Genomic DNA, 12859 nt, shown 5'->3' on the forward strand with positions numbered 1-12859 from the left:
TTGTTGATGCTCGAGGTCAGAGGAGAATGGGCCGACTGATTCAAGCTGATAGAAGAGCAACTTTGACTGAAATAACCACTCGTTACAACCGAGGTATGCAGAAAAACATTCATGAAGCCACAACACGCACAACCTTGAGTCGGATGGGCTACAACAGCAGAAGACCCCACCGGGTACCACTCATCTCCACTACAAATAGGAAAAAGAGGCTACAATTTATACAAGCTCACCAAAACTGGACAGATGTTGCCGGGTCTGATGAGTCTCGATTTCTGTTGAGACATTCAGATGGTAGAGTCAGAATTTGGTGTAAACAGAATGAGAACATGGCTCCATCATGCCTTGTTACCACTGTGCAGGCTGGTGGTGGTGGTGTAATGGTGTGGGGGATGTTTTCTTGGCACACTTTAGGCCCCTTAGTGCCAATTGGGCATTGTTTAAATGCCACGGCCTACCTGAGCATTGTTTCTGACCATGTCCATCCCTTTATGATCACCATGTACCCATCCTCTGATGGCTACTTCCAGCAGGATAATGCACCATGTCACAAAGCTTGAATCATTTCAAACTGGTTTCTTGAACATGACAAAGAGTTCACTGTACTAAAATGCCCCCCACAGTCACCAGATCTCAACCCAATAGATCTTTGGGATGTGGAGGACCGGGAGCTTCGTGCCCTGGAAGTGCATCCCACAAATCTCCATCAACTGCAAGATGCTTTCCTATCAATATGGGCCAACATTTCTAAAGAATGCTTTCTTGTTGAAGCACCTTGTTGAATCAATGCCACGTAGAATTAAGGCAGTTCTGAAGGCGAAAGGGGGTCAAACACAGTATTAGTATGGTGTTCCTAATAATCCAATAATCAAAGTGAGTGTAGTTCTGGAAAAAATGAAGAGACTTTCTCAATGTAAAGTGGTCTCTTATTTTTTTTCCAGAGCTGTATATATATATATATATATATTTTAACAACAGGAAAACTGTTTAGATATGTCATTTTGGTGATCGAAGATGAGTTTTAGAGGATACAATATTGACTACAGCATGCAGGAGGACTTCAAGAGCTGTTAAATAATAAATACAAATAGTTCTTCCATGGCATCACTGCAAAAACATATTTTTGGAACTTTAAGTCTATCCTAAAATATTATTGAAAGTAATGAGACTTAGTGCAAAGTTATTGAATATCTTCCAATCAATTCATAATTTGGTTTTGTGACCTTGTTTTGTATTTTGATCCTGCAGGATTAGTGTAGGTTACAGTACTAGAAAGATGCATTACATTTTGTGGAACTTAAACATTTCCATACAATAGGGTTTCACCATTTCATAAATAATTAGATGGAATGAAGCCAGCTTAACCTTTAGCCCTTCGGCCAGTTCCCACTTCCTTTAGAACGGTGGAACACGTTTTTTTGTGTGTGTCTTTCAGAGTGACAAGACAGAAGTGAAGATCCAGGCCTCCTGTGTCTTAACCTTGTCTGTCAATGACTCACTGAGTAAGTCTCTGACCAGAACTCTTCCTGTAGAGCTGTGTTGTGCCACGCAATGGACAATGTCCCGCCACACACACACACACACACACACACACACACACACACACACACACACACACACACACACACACACACACACACACACACACACACACACACACACACACACCTTTATCTGATCTCTTGAAGTGGCCACAGTCTCCACTCTGTCTGCCTGCTGCTAAATACTGCTCTGGGCCACATACTCTTCCCTTATCTGAACTCAGTGCTGACGAGACTCTTGAGAGTGTTTTCTATCTCTGCCTCGGACCTATCCACCACAGTCTTAAACAGGAAATAAATTGCCCATTAAGATAGGACTGAAGTTACTCTCCCCCACCGCTGTCAGTGAAATGTTTCGGATTGCTCATATTCTTTTCATTAGGGAGCTACGTGTCTCACAAGCCATTTTAAAACTGAAGGTTAATGCACCATTGTAATTATTATATTTTATTCTCAGTTAAAGGGATAGTTCACACAAAAATGAAAACTCTTAATATTTACCCCCCCCTTAATGTTGTTCCAAACCTGTTTGAATTTCTTTCTTCTGTTGAACACAAAAGATGGAAGAATGTTGTTAGCCAGACAGTTGATGGGCCACATTGACTTCCATAGTATTTTTCGGCTACCATCAACTGTCACCAACTTTCTTTAAAATATCATATTATTATAAATATCTTCTTTTGTGTTCAACAGAAGAAAGAAATACATACAGGTTTGGAACAACATAGGCATGTAAATTATGACAACTATCCATTTAAGTGGAGTTATGGCTTAAGAGTAACATTTATATAGCTGAGGTTGTTCAGACTGCCAGCAAAAATAAAATTTTGGCATTTCCTGATTTTATCCAGATGGATTTCTGAAAGTCTGAACAGCCAAAAACAAACAAACAAACAAACAAACAAACAAACAAACAAACAAACAACAACAACTGAACTGAAATGTTGTTTTGTTTTTAACACAATTTAAACGACAACAATCAAAACGTGATTTTGTAAGAATTTTAATAAGGCTCTAAAAAGAAAAGACTAAAAAAAAAACCCCACAAACAAGTGTTATTTGATCACTTATTAACAGTGCAGACAGTCTGCCTGAAAAGATCTTATTTTAGTAGAAAATCCGATTTGCCTGCAGTCTGGTCATAGCGGCCGTTCACACCCAGTACGATATCAATAACTATAAATACAACCAGCTATATTAGCGTCCACACCCGCGGATATTGTTCTGTTTATTCTAAGCGCGTGCTTGTCTGCAGCTTTAAATGAGCTCGTTACAGCAGGATTGATTCTGATTGGATGACAATCAGCTGGATAAAGTCGTTCTGAAAGTAATTACAACGGTATAGTTCTCTATATTATTAAGAACGATATTTTAGAACGTAGAACTATCTTCGTTGTCTGTATAGTTCGTCATTGTGTGAACGGAGCTTTAGAAGAATTAGGCCTATAAATGATCTGAAATTAATTTTGTAGGCTACACATCAAGGGTGTAGGTTTGGTCTCAGCTTTGGTGGGGACATCCCACCAGGTTTGCCCAGATTATATGGTCTATTATTTATGTTACTGAGTATGGAAATGCATTAATAAGTCTATTAATTTATGAGGCTCTTCAGTTCAAATTATCCAGTACCAAAATAATAATACTCTTTATTTTCCAAGTTCATAATGATTTTCAAAACTGATTTGGAAAAAAAAAAAAACATACACACAAAATGACTTATTTGAAATATAAAAAGTGATTGTGGACTGGATATTTGTTTTTACCTCTAATCACAGTCTTGGGCATGGCAAAGATTAGTAACAACTTTAGCTTTGATGCATTGTTAGTTTTTGTGCAGCATCAGATTTTTCTCCCTCATTTACTGTTCGTGGCTGTTCGTGCCCCATTGACTTCCATTATAGCCACATGTTTTGATTGGAAAGCCATGACACCATATAATCAGGCATTCTTGATTGTTTGTGGTTTTCCCTGTTGGGAAGAGGTAAAATGTGTAATTTTTACAGTATATAACCAGGTGGCACCATTAACCCTTTAGATAGGCCTGTGCTGAAAAGCTTAGTTTCTAGCATTTGTATAGAGTTTAATAACTGCATATAAATGAGGGATTAAAAAAATGTAAATCTGATGCTGCACACAAACTAACAATGCTATTACTAATCTTTGACATGCCCAAGATTGTGATAAAAGGTCAAAAAATATCCAGTCCACAATCACTTTTTATATTGAAAATAAGTTGTTTTGTGTGTATTTTTATTTCCAAATCAGTTTTGAATCCGTTTTTGAAAATAATTTATGAACTTGGCAATTAAAGAGTGATAAGAGTGACAATTAAACAATGACAACAGCTCAACAATAAACATGGAATCAAGTATGTAAACTTGCAACAGAACACTTGCTTGTAAACGCGGAACAATTCCGTGTTTCAAGGGACGGGTGGCAGTTTCATTTGTTTCGTCCTGCATGTCCGTCGGAATCGATCCATATAGCAGCATGAAGGAGTTCGCTAAAATATTGGTGGGGACAATTTTGCCACTTTAAAATATTGATTGGGACTAGTACCTAGCGTCCAGCTGTTTTAATTATCCTTGTATTAATTATTAATTCTTACACATGGTAGTCTTATTTCTTATATGTTAGGCATCACTATTTTAATTCATTTCAATGTAAATCAAAGGGGGAAAAAACACTTAAGTTCTAATGGTTTCCTTTAAAAATACCATAAGAAACATTACAAACCATCAAGCGTTAACCTTTAAAACCATGCACCAGCAGCAAGTCCGCGGATTTCCTGCAGAGTTTCTCCTTGTAAACTGCTGCGTGTTGATTTTTCTTCGCGGTTAAATGTTTGACATATGAAATGCATGTATTGAAATATTAGCAGCTTTAGGCTAAAGAAAATGCATGTGTCTAATTTAAAGTGATCTGTTATCCGAGGTGAAGCTGGTGTCCGTCCATATCAGATAAAAATCCGATCGGTTGGCTGACAATGTATCGATTTAAACAATATGTGTTATTTTAAGGCAGACACAATGAGCTAATTGAAGTAATGATAGCCTAGAAAAACAATAGCATTAGAGTGTTGTAGCCTATATAACGCATACCAGGGACTGTAAAATGTGTATTCTGGGTGTGGGAGTGGCATGTCTTGAGTTTTGACATTTGTATGGTCACTGGGCTATTTTTGATTGGCCTTTGGCTGGCACTCTTCCTCCTGAAGGGTGTTTTGGGCAATATACCATTAGGATTTAATGTTTTTAACATGCCACCAATAAATGCACCAATCCACACCATTAGTTTCCATTTAAACCAATACAATTCCCATTATAACCATTAAACATTCTAAGAGTTTCTAGTGTGTGTTGTTTTACCTGTTGGGCCCTAAATGGGCAACATTTTCCTATAGGGTTGCTTTATCAGATGCTATCACAGGTTGCTCGCAGTCAGATTTGTCAGATTTGTTCGTGTCCCTGACAGATCTGGAGACAGGGCTGAAAGAGTGCCGGCGTGTCTGCGGCTCTGTTTACTCTCAGCGCAGCATCCTGAGCACTCGGACTTATCGCGACGCTTCAATTGTTGTATCTGTTTGGCTAATGCGAGTGTAATGACAAGCTCATTGGAAAGCGTTAAGATTGGGAGATAGTTTTATTTGGTTAGTTTATGATGTTACAGAGAACTGCAGTGTCTTGTCTTGCTTAACTTTTATCACTTTGTTTAATCGATTTGACTAACATTAGTCCTAATCTTCTAATATATTCGTGTAAAATATATATTTTAAAGATGTTAATTAGAATAGAATCATCAGAACAATAGTTTTTTTTATTAGGTTTTTTTTTAAAATACAAAATAAAATATTTTGCTCCAACTTTATATTAGGTGGCCTTAACTACTATGTACTTACATCAAACAAATAAGAAATGTGTTCTCATTGTGTTCATATTGTATTGCAAAACACTTATACATATTGAGGTGGGATATATGGGTAAAGTTAGGGACAGGTGTGGTGGTGTGGGTAAGATTAAGGGTAAAGTTAGGGACAGGTGTGGTGGTGTGGGTCAGTTTAAGGGTAAAGTTAGGGACAGGTGTGGGTCAGTTTAAGGGTAAAGTTAGGGACAGGTGTGGGAGTGTGGGTCAGTTTAAGGGTAAAGTTAGGGACAGGTGTGGTGGTGTGGGTCAGTTTAAGGGTAAAGTTAGGGACAGGTGTGGTGGTGTGGGTAAGTTTAAGGGTAAAGTTAGGGACAGGTGTGGTGGTGTGGGTCAGTTTAAGGGTAAAGTTAGGGACAGGTGTGGTGGTGTGGGTAAGTTTAAGGGTAAAGTTAGGGACAGGTGTGGTGGTGTGGGTCAGTTTAAGGGTAAAGTCAGGGACAGGTGTGGTGGTGTGGGTCAGTTTAAGGGTAAAGTTAGGGACAGGTGTGGTGGTGTGGGTAAGTTTAAGGGTAAAGTTAGGGACAGGTGTGGTGGTGTGGTGGTGTGGGTAAGTTTAAGGGTAAAGTTAGGGACAGGTGTGGTGGTATGGGTCAGTTTAAGGGTAAAGTTAGGGACAGGTGTGGTGGTGTGGGTCAGTTTAAGGGTAAAGTTAGGGACAGGTGTGGTGGTGTGGGTCAGTTTAAGGGTAAAGTTAGGGACAGGTGTGGTGGTGTGGGTCAGTTTAAGGGTAAAGTTAGGGACAGGTGTGGTGGTGTGGGTCAGTTTAAGGGTAAAGTTAGGGACAGGTGTGGTGGTGTGGGTCAGTTTAAGAGTAAAGTTAGGGACAGGTGTGGGGGTGTGGGTCAGTTTAAGAGTAAAGTTAGGGACAGGTGTGGGGGTGTGGGTAAGTTTAAGAGTAAAGTTAGGGACAGGTGTGGGGGTGTGGGTCAGTTTAAGAGTAAAGTTAGGGACAGGTGTGGGTCAGTTTAAGGGTAAAGTTAGGGACAGGTGTGGGGGTGTGGGTCAGTTTAAGGGTAAAGTTAGGGACAGGTGTGGGGGTGTGGGTCAGTTTAAGGGTAAAGTTAGGGACAGGTGTGGTGGTGTGGGTCAGTTTAAGGGTAAAGTTAGGGACAGGTGTGGTGGTGTGGGTCAGTTTAAGAGTAAAGTTAGGGACAGGTGTGGTGGTGTGGGTCAGTTTAAGGGTAAATTTAGGGACAGGTGTGGTGGTGTGGGTCAGTTTAAGAGTAAAGTTAGGGACAGGTGTGGTGGTGTGGGTCAGTTTAAGAGTAAAGTTAGGGACAGGTGTGGTGGTGTGGGTCAGTTTAAGAGTAAAGTTAGGGACAGGTGTGGTGGTGTGGGTCAGTTTAAGAGTAAAGTTAGGGACAGGTGTGGTGGTGTGGGTAAGTTTAAGGGACGTGTCAATTGTAATTACAAATTTAACTAGAAATTATTTTCAGATGTAATTACATGCAGATTTTTTTTTAAAATGTAAGTACAATGTAAATATACACAATAAGTGCATTGTATCAGATGATTTATTAAATGTTAGTACGTTAACGCCACCTTATATAAAGCGGGTCCAATCTTTCTTTCTTGCGTGTTTTCTTTGTTGCTTTTGTTTCTTTCTCATTACTCTAAAATTTTAAACACAACTGAATAAACCTGACTTTATATGGTTACCCATACCAACGAAAAAATAATATATATTATGCAAATTCGTATTAGAATAACTCTGAAACTGAACATCGTCATATAGTGAACCCTGCGATTGCTACAGTTATATAACTGCAATGACTGCATGTCTGCTGCAACACGAACGAGCTCGCATTTTTTAATGTTTCTTGTGAGAATAAAAACAAAATCCAAATAATTTAACATTCGTTGCATTAACACTTTAATCTATCAAGCCTTAGGCCTATGTTTCAGAAACTCGCCGATTATTACTTTCGGTGTAAAATAAATTAACTTGAAATATATCTGCTTCCTATTATTTGAACAGCAGTATTTAATTGTCCTATGCTAGAGCGTTATTTCACGTCAATAACAACCGACACCTCCTATCTATCTCACGATAAAGGCCGTAGTCCTAATTTAGCGTTCTTGAAATATCTCAGAATGACTGAAGCATGACAACATCTCACTGAAGCTTAATGCTATTAAATATTTAGTTTTTATTTGGTGATGTTTGTTTTGTAAACCACTGATATAAAAAACAATACTATATATATAAAAGCAGACAACATTCTGTTAAAGTGTTTTCCCCTCCAGCAGTGCCGTTGGGTTAAATAGTCTTAATCCAGATCCTCTCTCGTGTCGGATTGATGCCAGGCGCGTCTCACCAAGTTCTGATCCCATCCACACTTCCCGTCGTCAAATTCACATCCACAAAGTGGTTCGGTATTTGACTTGTGTTGGCAAACGAGGGCACAGAGGTGAAGTTACAGTGGTACGGGTTATTTCCATAGCTGTTGTAATAGTTATTGTAGGGATATGATACAGTGACATTGTAAGGAGCTCCATGGCAGGGTTTTCCATCTCGCACCAGCACGGGCACCGCGACCCTCCGCGGGCCGGCCAGCTCCAGACTTTTGTCCTGCCGCTGTCTCTTGCACTTGTACCTCCGGTTCTGAAACCATATTTTGACCTGTGTGGAGGTGAGCTTCAGCACATGGGCCAGGTGGTCTCGCTCGGGTGCGGACAGGTATCTCTGCTGCTTGAAGCGTCTTTCCAGCTCAAACACCTGAGTCTGAGAGAAGAGCACTCGGGGTTTCCTGCGCAGCCTCTGCTTCGGCTTCTCCCGGGCCGTCTCGTCCTGTCTACCATTATAACTGGAGTCGTCAAATGGACACATGCCTAAAAATAATAGTCAAATATTTAGTTTCTAAATGCATTATGAAGTGAAATGCACTGAATGAAGGGGATCGTTATACAAAACAACAATAATTAATAGTACAATTAATATCTATTTTTTCTAAATCCTCCCCAGTCATTTCAATGATAAGTGTCATATTGTACCAGAATTTTGATCAGTCAGTATGTGCATTCATACATACAATCCTAGTTTGGTTTTAGAGACAATAACATTGTAATTATTATAATACAAAGGTTCTTGAGTGGTTCTTGACAGATGTTCAGTGAAGAACCACTGCTGGCTTATATAGTTGGATCTATTCTTTAGAGGTTAAAGAAGACTTCGCCCTCAGATCAGTGAATTCGTTTCGGGGTTCTTGAAGTTATACACATGACGTACTTTTTTTAAATTTAAATTTTATTTGTATTATAATTTATTTATTTATTTTTTATTTTTTATTTTTTTGGCGGTGTAAAAAATAACTAAAGAAACCGTTAGTTTCCTAAATCCTTAAATTTGCAGTATTTGACAGTATATTTTTAGTTAACTCCTTGAATTGCACCCCTAGTAGTACAAATTCCATCAAATTGAATTAAATAATCCTTACATTGAATAATCCCCCTTATTATTTTTTTCCAATTAAGAATTTTAAAGGAGTAAACAAAATAGAGCTTAAATATTTATTTTATAGTACTACATCTTAAACATATATTATTTTAATATATGAACGAATCGCAAAACTAAATGGTTCAATACCTTTCTCCATAACAACATTACAACAATGTGTATAAATCATAATGGAGAAAGGGAATGAACAATTTAGTTTATGTGATTTTTATAATATGTTTCAATTTAAGTTTAAGATGTATTCAAATTGTTTTATTTAGCTCTAGTTTATTTTACTCATTTCAAATTCTTAATTCATAATGTGAATAATATATATGGGTTATTCAAATCAATTTGATGGAATTTTACTATCAAACTCTTAAAAATAACCTTTATGGCCATTGATGGTGCCATGAAGAACCTTTCCATTCCACAAAAGGTTCTTTATAGTGCCAAAGGTTCTTTAGGTTATTAAAATGTTCGTCACAATAAAAAGACACAAACCGATACTTTAAGAGCTGTTGACTAAAAGGTCGGAAACAAAAAATGATTCTTCTATGAAATCGCTGAATCCCTTCGCTGAGTGTAATTGAAATGCGTAAATCTTAAAAAAGAGGCTTTTTTGAGTTTATGAAAGAAGACAATTGGAGATATAAATAATAACTACAGAGATCCTAATTGTTAGATCCTACTTGTTATAAATATCCTACTTGTGTCGTCGTTGGGATCCATCTCCTCCTCCGTTGGAGATCCGCAGGAGCTTCTGACTATGTCAAAGTCATGTGAATCGAGCGCGCACTTGAGCGGTTCCCCCGCGCCCGAGCCCGCGCCCGCGCCGTGCTTCTCGGGGCTGTAGAGCAGATCCAGACTGCGGCTCAGGGTGCTCTGCATGCACTGGAGCTGAAGCGACTGCAGCGGCACGCCGTCCTGCTCCACACCCATCAACCCGTGCGGATTCAGAGCGTGCTGCTGTTCCAGTTTCAGGATGTCCTTTACCGAAAACGGAGTCGAGGTTACGGGACTCGGAAGCATCGCTCGAGAGATTTGTGTGGGTGCTTGAAGAAAGGTGGAAGAAAGGTTCACCTTTTCAAACGCAAAGCAACATCAGTCGACTCTGTAAAGTTCCAGATGTCCCCAGGTAAGCAGAAGAACACGGTCTGCTTCTCCTCGCAGAAGCAGCACTAGATGAAGAATAGCTTCTCTCTTCCTCTTTCCGCTGTTGAAGGTGCGGAGAGAAGCGCTCTTATCTAATAGAGAGCGTCCTTATCTCCGACTGACCCCTCCCATCCTGTGCGTCCCATCATCACCTGTACGAACTCACAACAGCTTTGGGTTGTTTTAAAAAAAGTCTCCGATAGAGGATCGTTGTGATTGAAATGCCCTTTAATGTTGAATTAAACACGCTTACAAATAAAGGTTCTTTGCTTTCACGAAAAGCCGTTGACATCCCCCGAAATCTTGACGTTCCTCAAACGATTCTTTAGTTTAATCAAATGTTCTTCACGACTTAATCGTAGTTCTTTTAAGAACTGTTCACTTAAAGATTCTTTGTGGAACCTAAAACGATTCCTCTATGACATCACCGTGAAGAAGAGAGAGAGAGAGAGAGAAAAAAAGAAACCTTTTGGAATCTTTATTTTTAAGCGTGATTAGTAAGTGCACACTAGGCAAGGCAAGTTTATTTGTATAGCACATTTTATAATTATTTAAAATAGTGATGACATATGCATGAGAATAAAGAATACCATGTGTACGAATTCAAAATTAAAAACAAGGATAATTAAAAAAGTTGTAAAGATAATAAAAAATAAAATACAATAATAAAATAAAATGGTCAGATCCACAATAGTGGTCTTAAATAAAGATAAAACATCCTTCAGTTTACAGTCTACTGTACATACATGCATCATCTTAATCAGATCACCTCTCCTTCATTTTTTCCCCAAACCATAACATCCATTTCAATCACTCTTCCCTGATTTTTACTCAGGAACCTTCTTATTAAACCCATTTTCACTCATCTTTCGACAGATTTCCACATACTCACTATTGTAAAAAACAAACAAAACAATGTAAGCTCACACTGTAAAAAAAATCCCCGTTAATTTACAGTAGATTGCAGGCAGCTACTTGACCTGTAGAATGCTGTAATTTTACAGTGGACCTACTGTAATCTGAAACAACAGTTAAATACTGTAAAAAATATTACAGTACTGTGCTGTAGAAAATATAGTCTGTACAGTATAATACTGTCAGGTGTTTCCCTCCCGTTATAATGTTATTTTAGTGTTCCTGCTGTAATTTTCATAAATGGTTTAATACTATAACATTTATTAAAGTACTATCAAATGTGATATTTATATTGCAACACTACTGAGAAACTGACTAAGAAACTGATGATGTATAATTTACATTTTAAAACAAAAAACACTGAAAATTGCTGGCAAACAAATGGCTCAGACAAAAGATAACTTTAAAAGATGCTTTTATTAAAGCTAATAACATAAAATCCATTCATAGAATGACAATATTTCAGCTTCACCAGTGAGGCTAGGCTGAACAGAACATAATGCTGTGACTTTGCCCCACTCCATGAGTTTTTTAAGACGGTGACTAAAGATTCACAGTTGTTGCCTTTTTCTGCACATGCGTCCCTGTCTGCTTGGACACCACCTTTGCCTGGCTGGCTTTTGTTCCGCTCTTGGGGTTCACACAAATAGAGCATCTACAATATAATTACACAGAAATATAACATATTAGTTAGGTAAGTAAATATTAATTTTACTTTAGACATAAACACACTGCATTCAAATATAGGCCTAAATATTCTAGGTTGTTGACATTATGACAGTATTTGCATCAAATTTAGTTTACGTTTGATCTGAGGCATTAAGAGACCTGAGTATCTTAGAGTAATGTAGACAGCACTTTATAACTTTGTCAGCAGTATTAAAGGGATAGTTCACCCCAAAATTAAAATGTTGTCATGATTTACTCATCCTCATGTTGTTCCAAACCTGTTTGAGTTATTTTCTTCTGTTCAACAGAAAAGAAGATTTTTTAAAGAATGATGGTAACCAGACAGTTGACAGACCCAAATGACTATCATAGTAGAAACAAAAAATACAATAGAAGTCAATAGCTACTCTCAACTGTCTGGTTACCAACATTCTTTAAAATATTCTTTGAATACAGAAAAAGAACAACTAGAGAGTATGTTTTATTCTGTTTTATTGTTTTATACTCCATGCTTGCTTGTGACACTTACCTAGCAGTATCAGTGGACGCAGGGAGGGTCAGGGTGTGCTCAGCATCTGCTGCAGTGGCAGATATCTGTAGAACAGAAAAATGGTGGCCTATGTAGTGAAATGAAAATGTGTATACAGTCACAATAGGCATGAATACTAAACAAGTGGAATACTAAGCAAAACTCACATCAGCACGGAGTATCATTGCCTCTATGTGTGACACTTGATGGCTGAAAACATAGAAAAATGTATTATGCACTCGGGGATACCACACTTTGCATTCAGCAAAAAACTATGAGCATTACTGGGGGTCTTACCACATATGTTGCACATTAGCATTTTTATACTACAATCCACAGACCTACACAACAAAATAATCTTACCATTTTAACACAGACAATCTTTAATCTCTCAACGAATGGTAGGACTATGTAAAACAGAGGCAGCCAGCAGTGACTGCTAGTCTCATTGCTTTAGTGCACATTTAAAACAAAAAAACAATACCTGATGTAGATTCGATAATAAATCAAGTCAGTTACAAAAGAACACTTTTTTTCAGTTTGCATTTACCTTGATAAATTGGTGAAGTGAAAAGCCACATGCTGGTGATGCACCGTCGTCTGATGTGTGCTGGCAGGGTCACAATCGGAGCAAAAATTCTTCCTTAATTTAATCCTCTTCTCATTCTTCTTTTCTCACAATAAAATATTAAA

At 38.1% G+C, this 12859-nt stretch overlaps 1 protein-coding gene and 1 long non-coding RNA gene across 2 annotated transcripts; both read right to left on the reverse strand.

Annotated features, from left to right (window-relative positions):
* Positions 1–7637: 7637 nt before the first annotated feature.
* Positions 7638–10117, reverse strand: nkx2.7 (NK2 transcription factor related 7). Its single transcript, XM_067412457.1, has 2 exons — positions 9609–10117; positions 7638–8294 (listed from the first exon to the last, which is right to left on the reverse strand). The coding sequence occupies exons 1-2, from the start codon at positions 9928–9930 to the stop codon at positions 7777–7779; spliced, it is 840 nt and encodes a 279-aa protein (XP_067268558.1). The 5' UTR covers positions 9931–10117; the 3' UTR covers positions 7638–7776.
* Positions 10118–11500: 1383 nt separating this feature from the next.
* On the reverse strand, positions 11501–12444 carry LOC137038018 (uncharacterized). The gene is made up of 3 exons (XR_010897346.1): positions 12334–12444; positions 12167–12231; positions 11501–11623 (listed from the first exon to the last, which is right to left on the reverse strand). It is a non-coding gene; the product is annotated as an uncharacterized lncRNA (long non-coding RNA).
* Between the last annotated feature and the right edge of the window lie 415 nt (positions 12445–12859).

Source organism: Pseudorasbora parva, chromosome 13 (assembly GCF_024679245.1).
Source record: "Pseudorasbora parva isolate DD20220531a chromosome 13, ASM2467924v1, whole genome shotgun sequence".
In the NCBI taxonomy this organism is placed as follows: Eukaryota; Metazoa; Chordata; class Actinopteri; order Cypriniformes; family Gobionidae; genus Pseudorasbora; species Pseudorasbora parva.

Excerpts from the sequence above, each read along its gene's own strand:
- nkx2.7 (XM_067412457.1), bottom strand. The coding sequence starts at position 9,930 with ATGCTTCCGAGTCCCGTAACCTCGACTCCGTTTTCGGTAAAGGACATC. Across the intron at positions 8,295-9,608 it reads GGATCCCAACGACGACACAA|GCATGTGTCCATTTGACGAC; the intron begins GTAGGATATTTA and ends TATTATTTTTAG.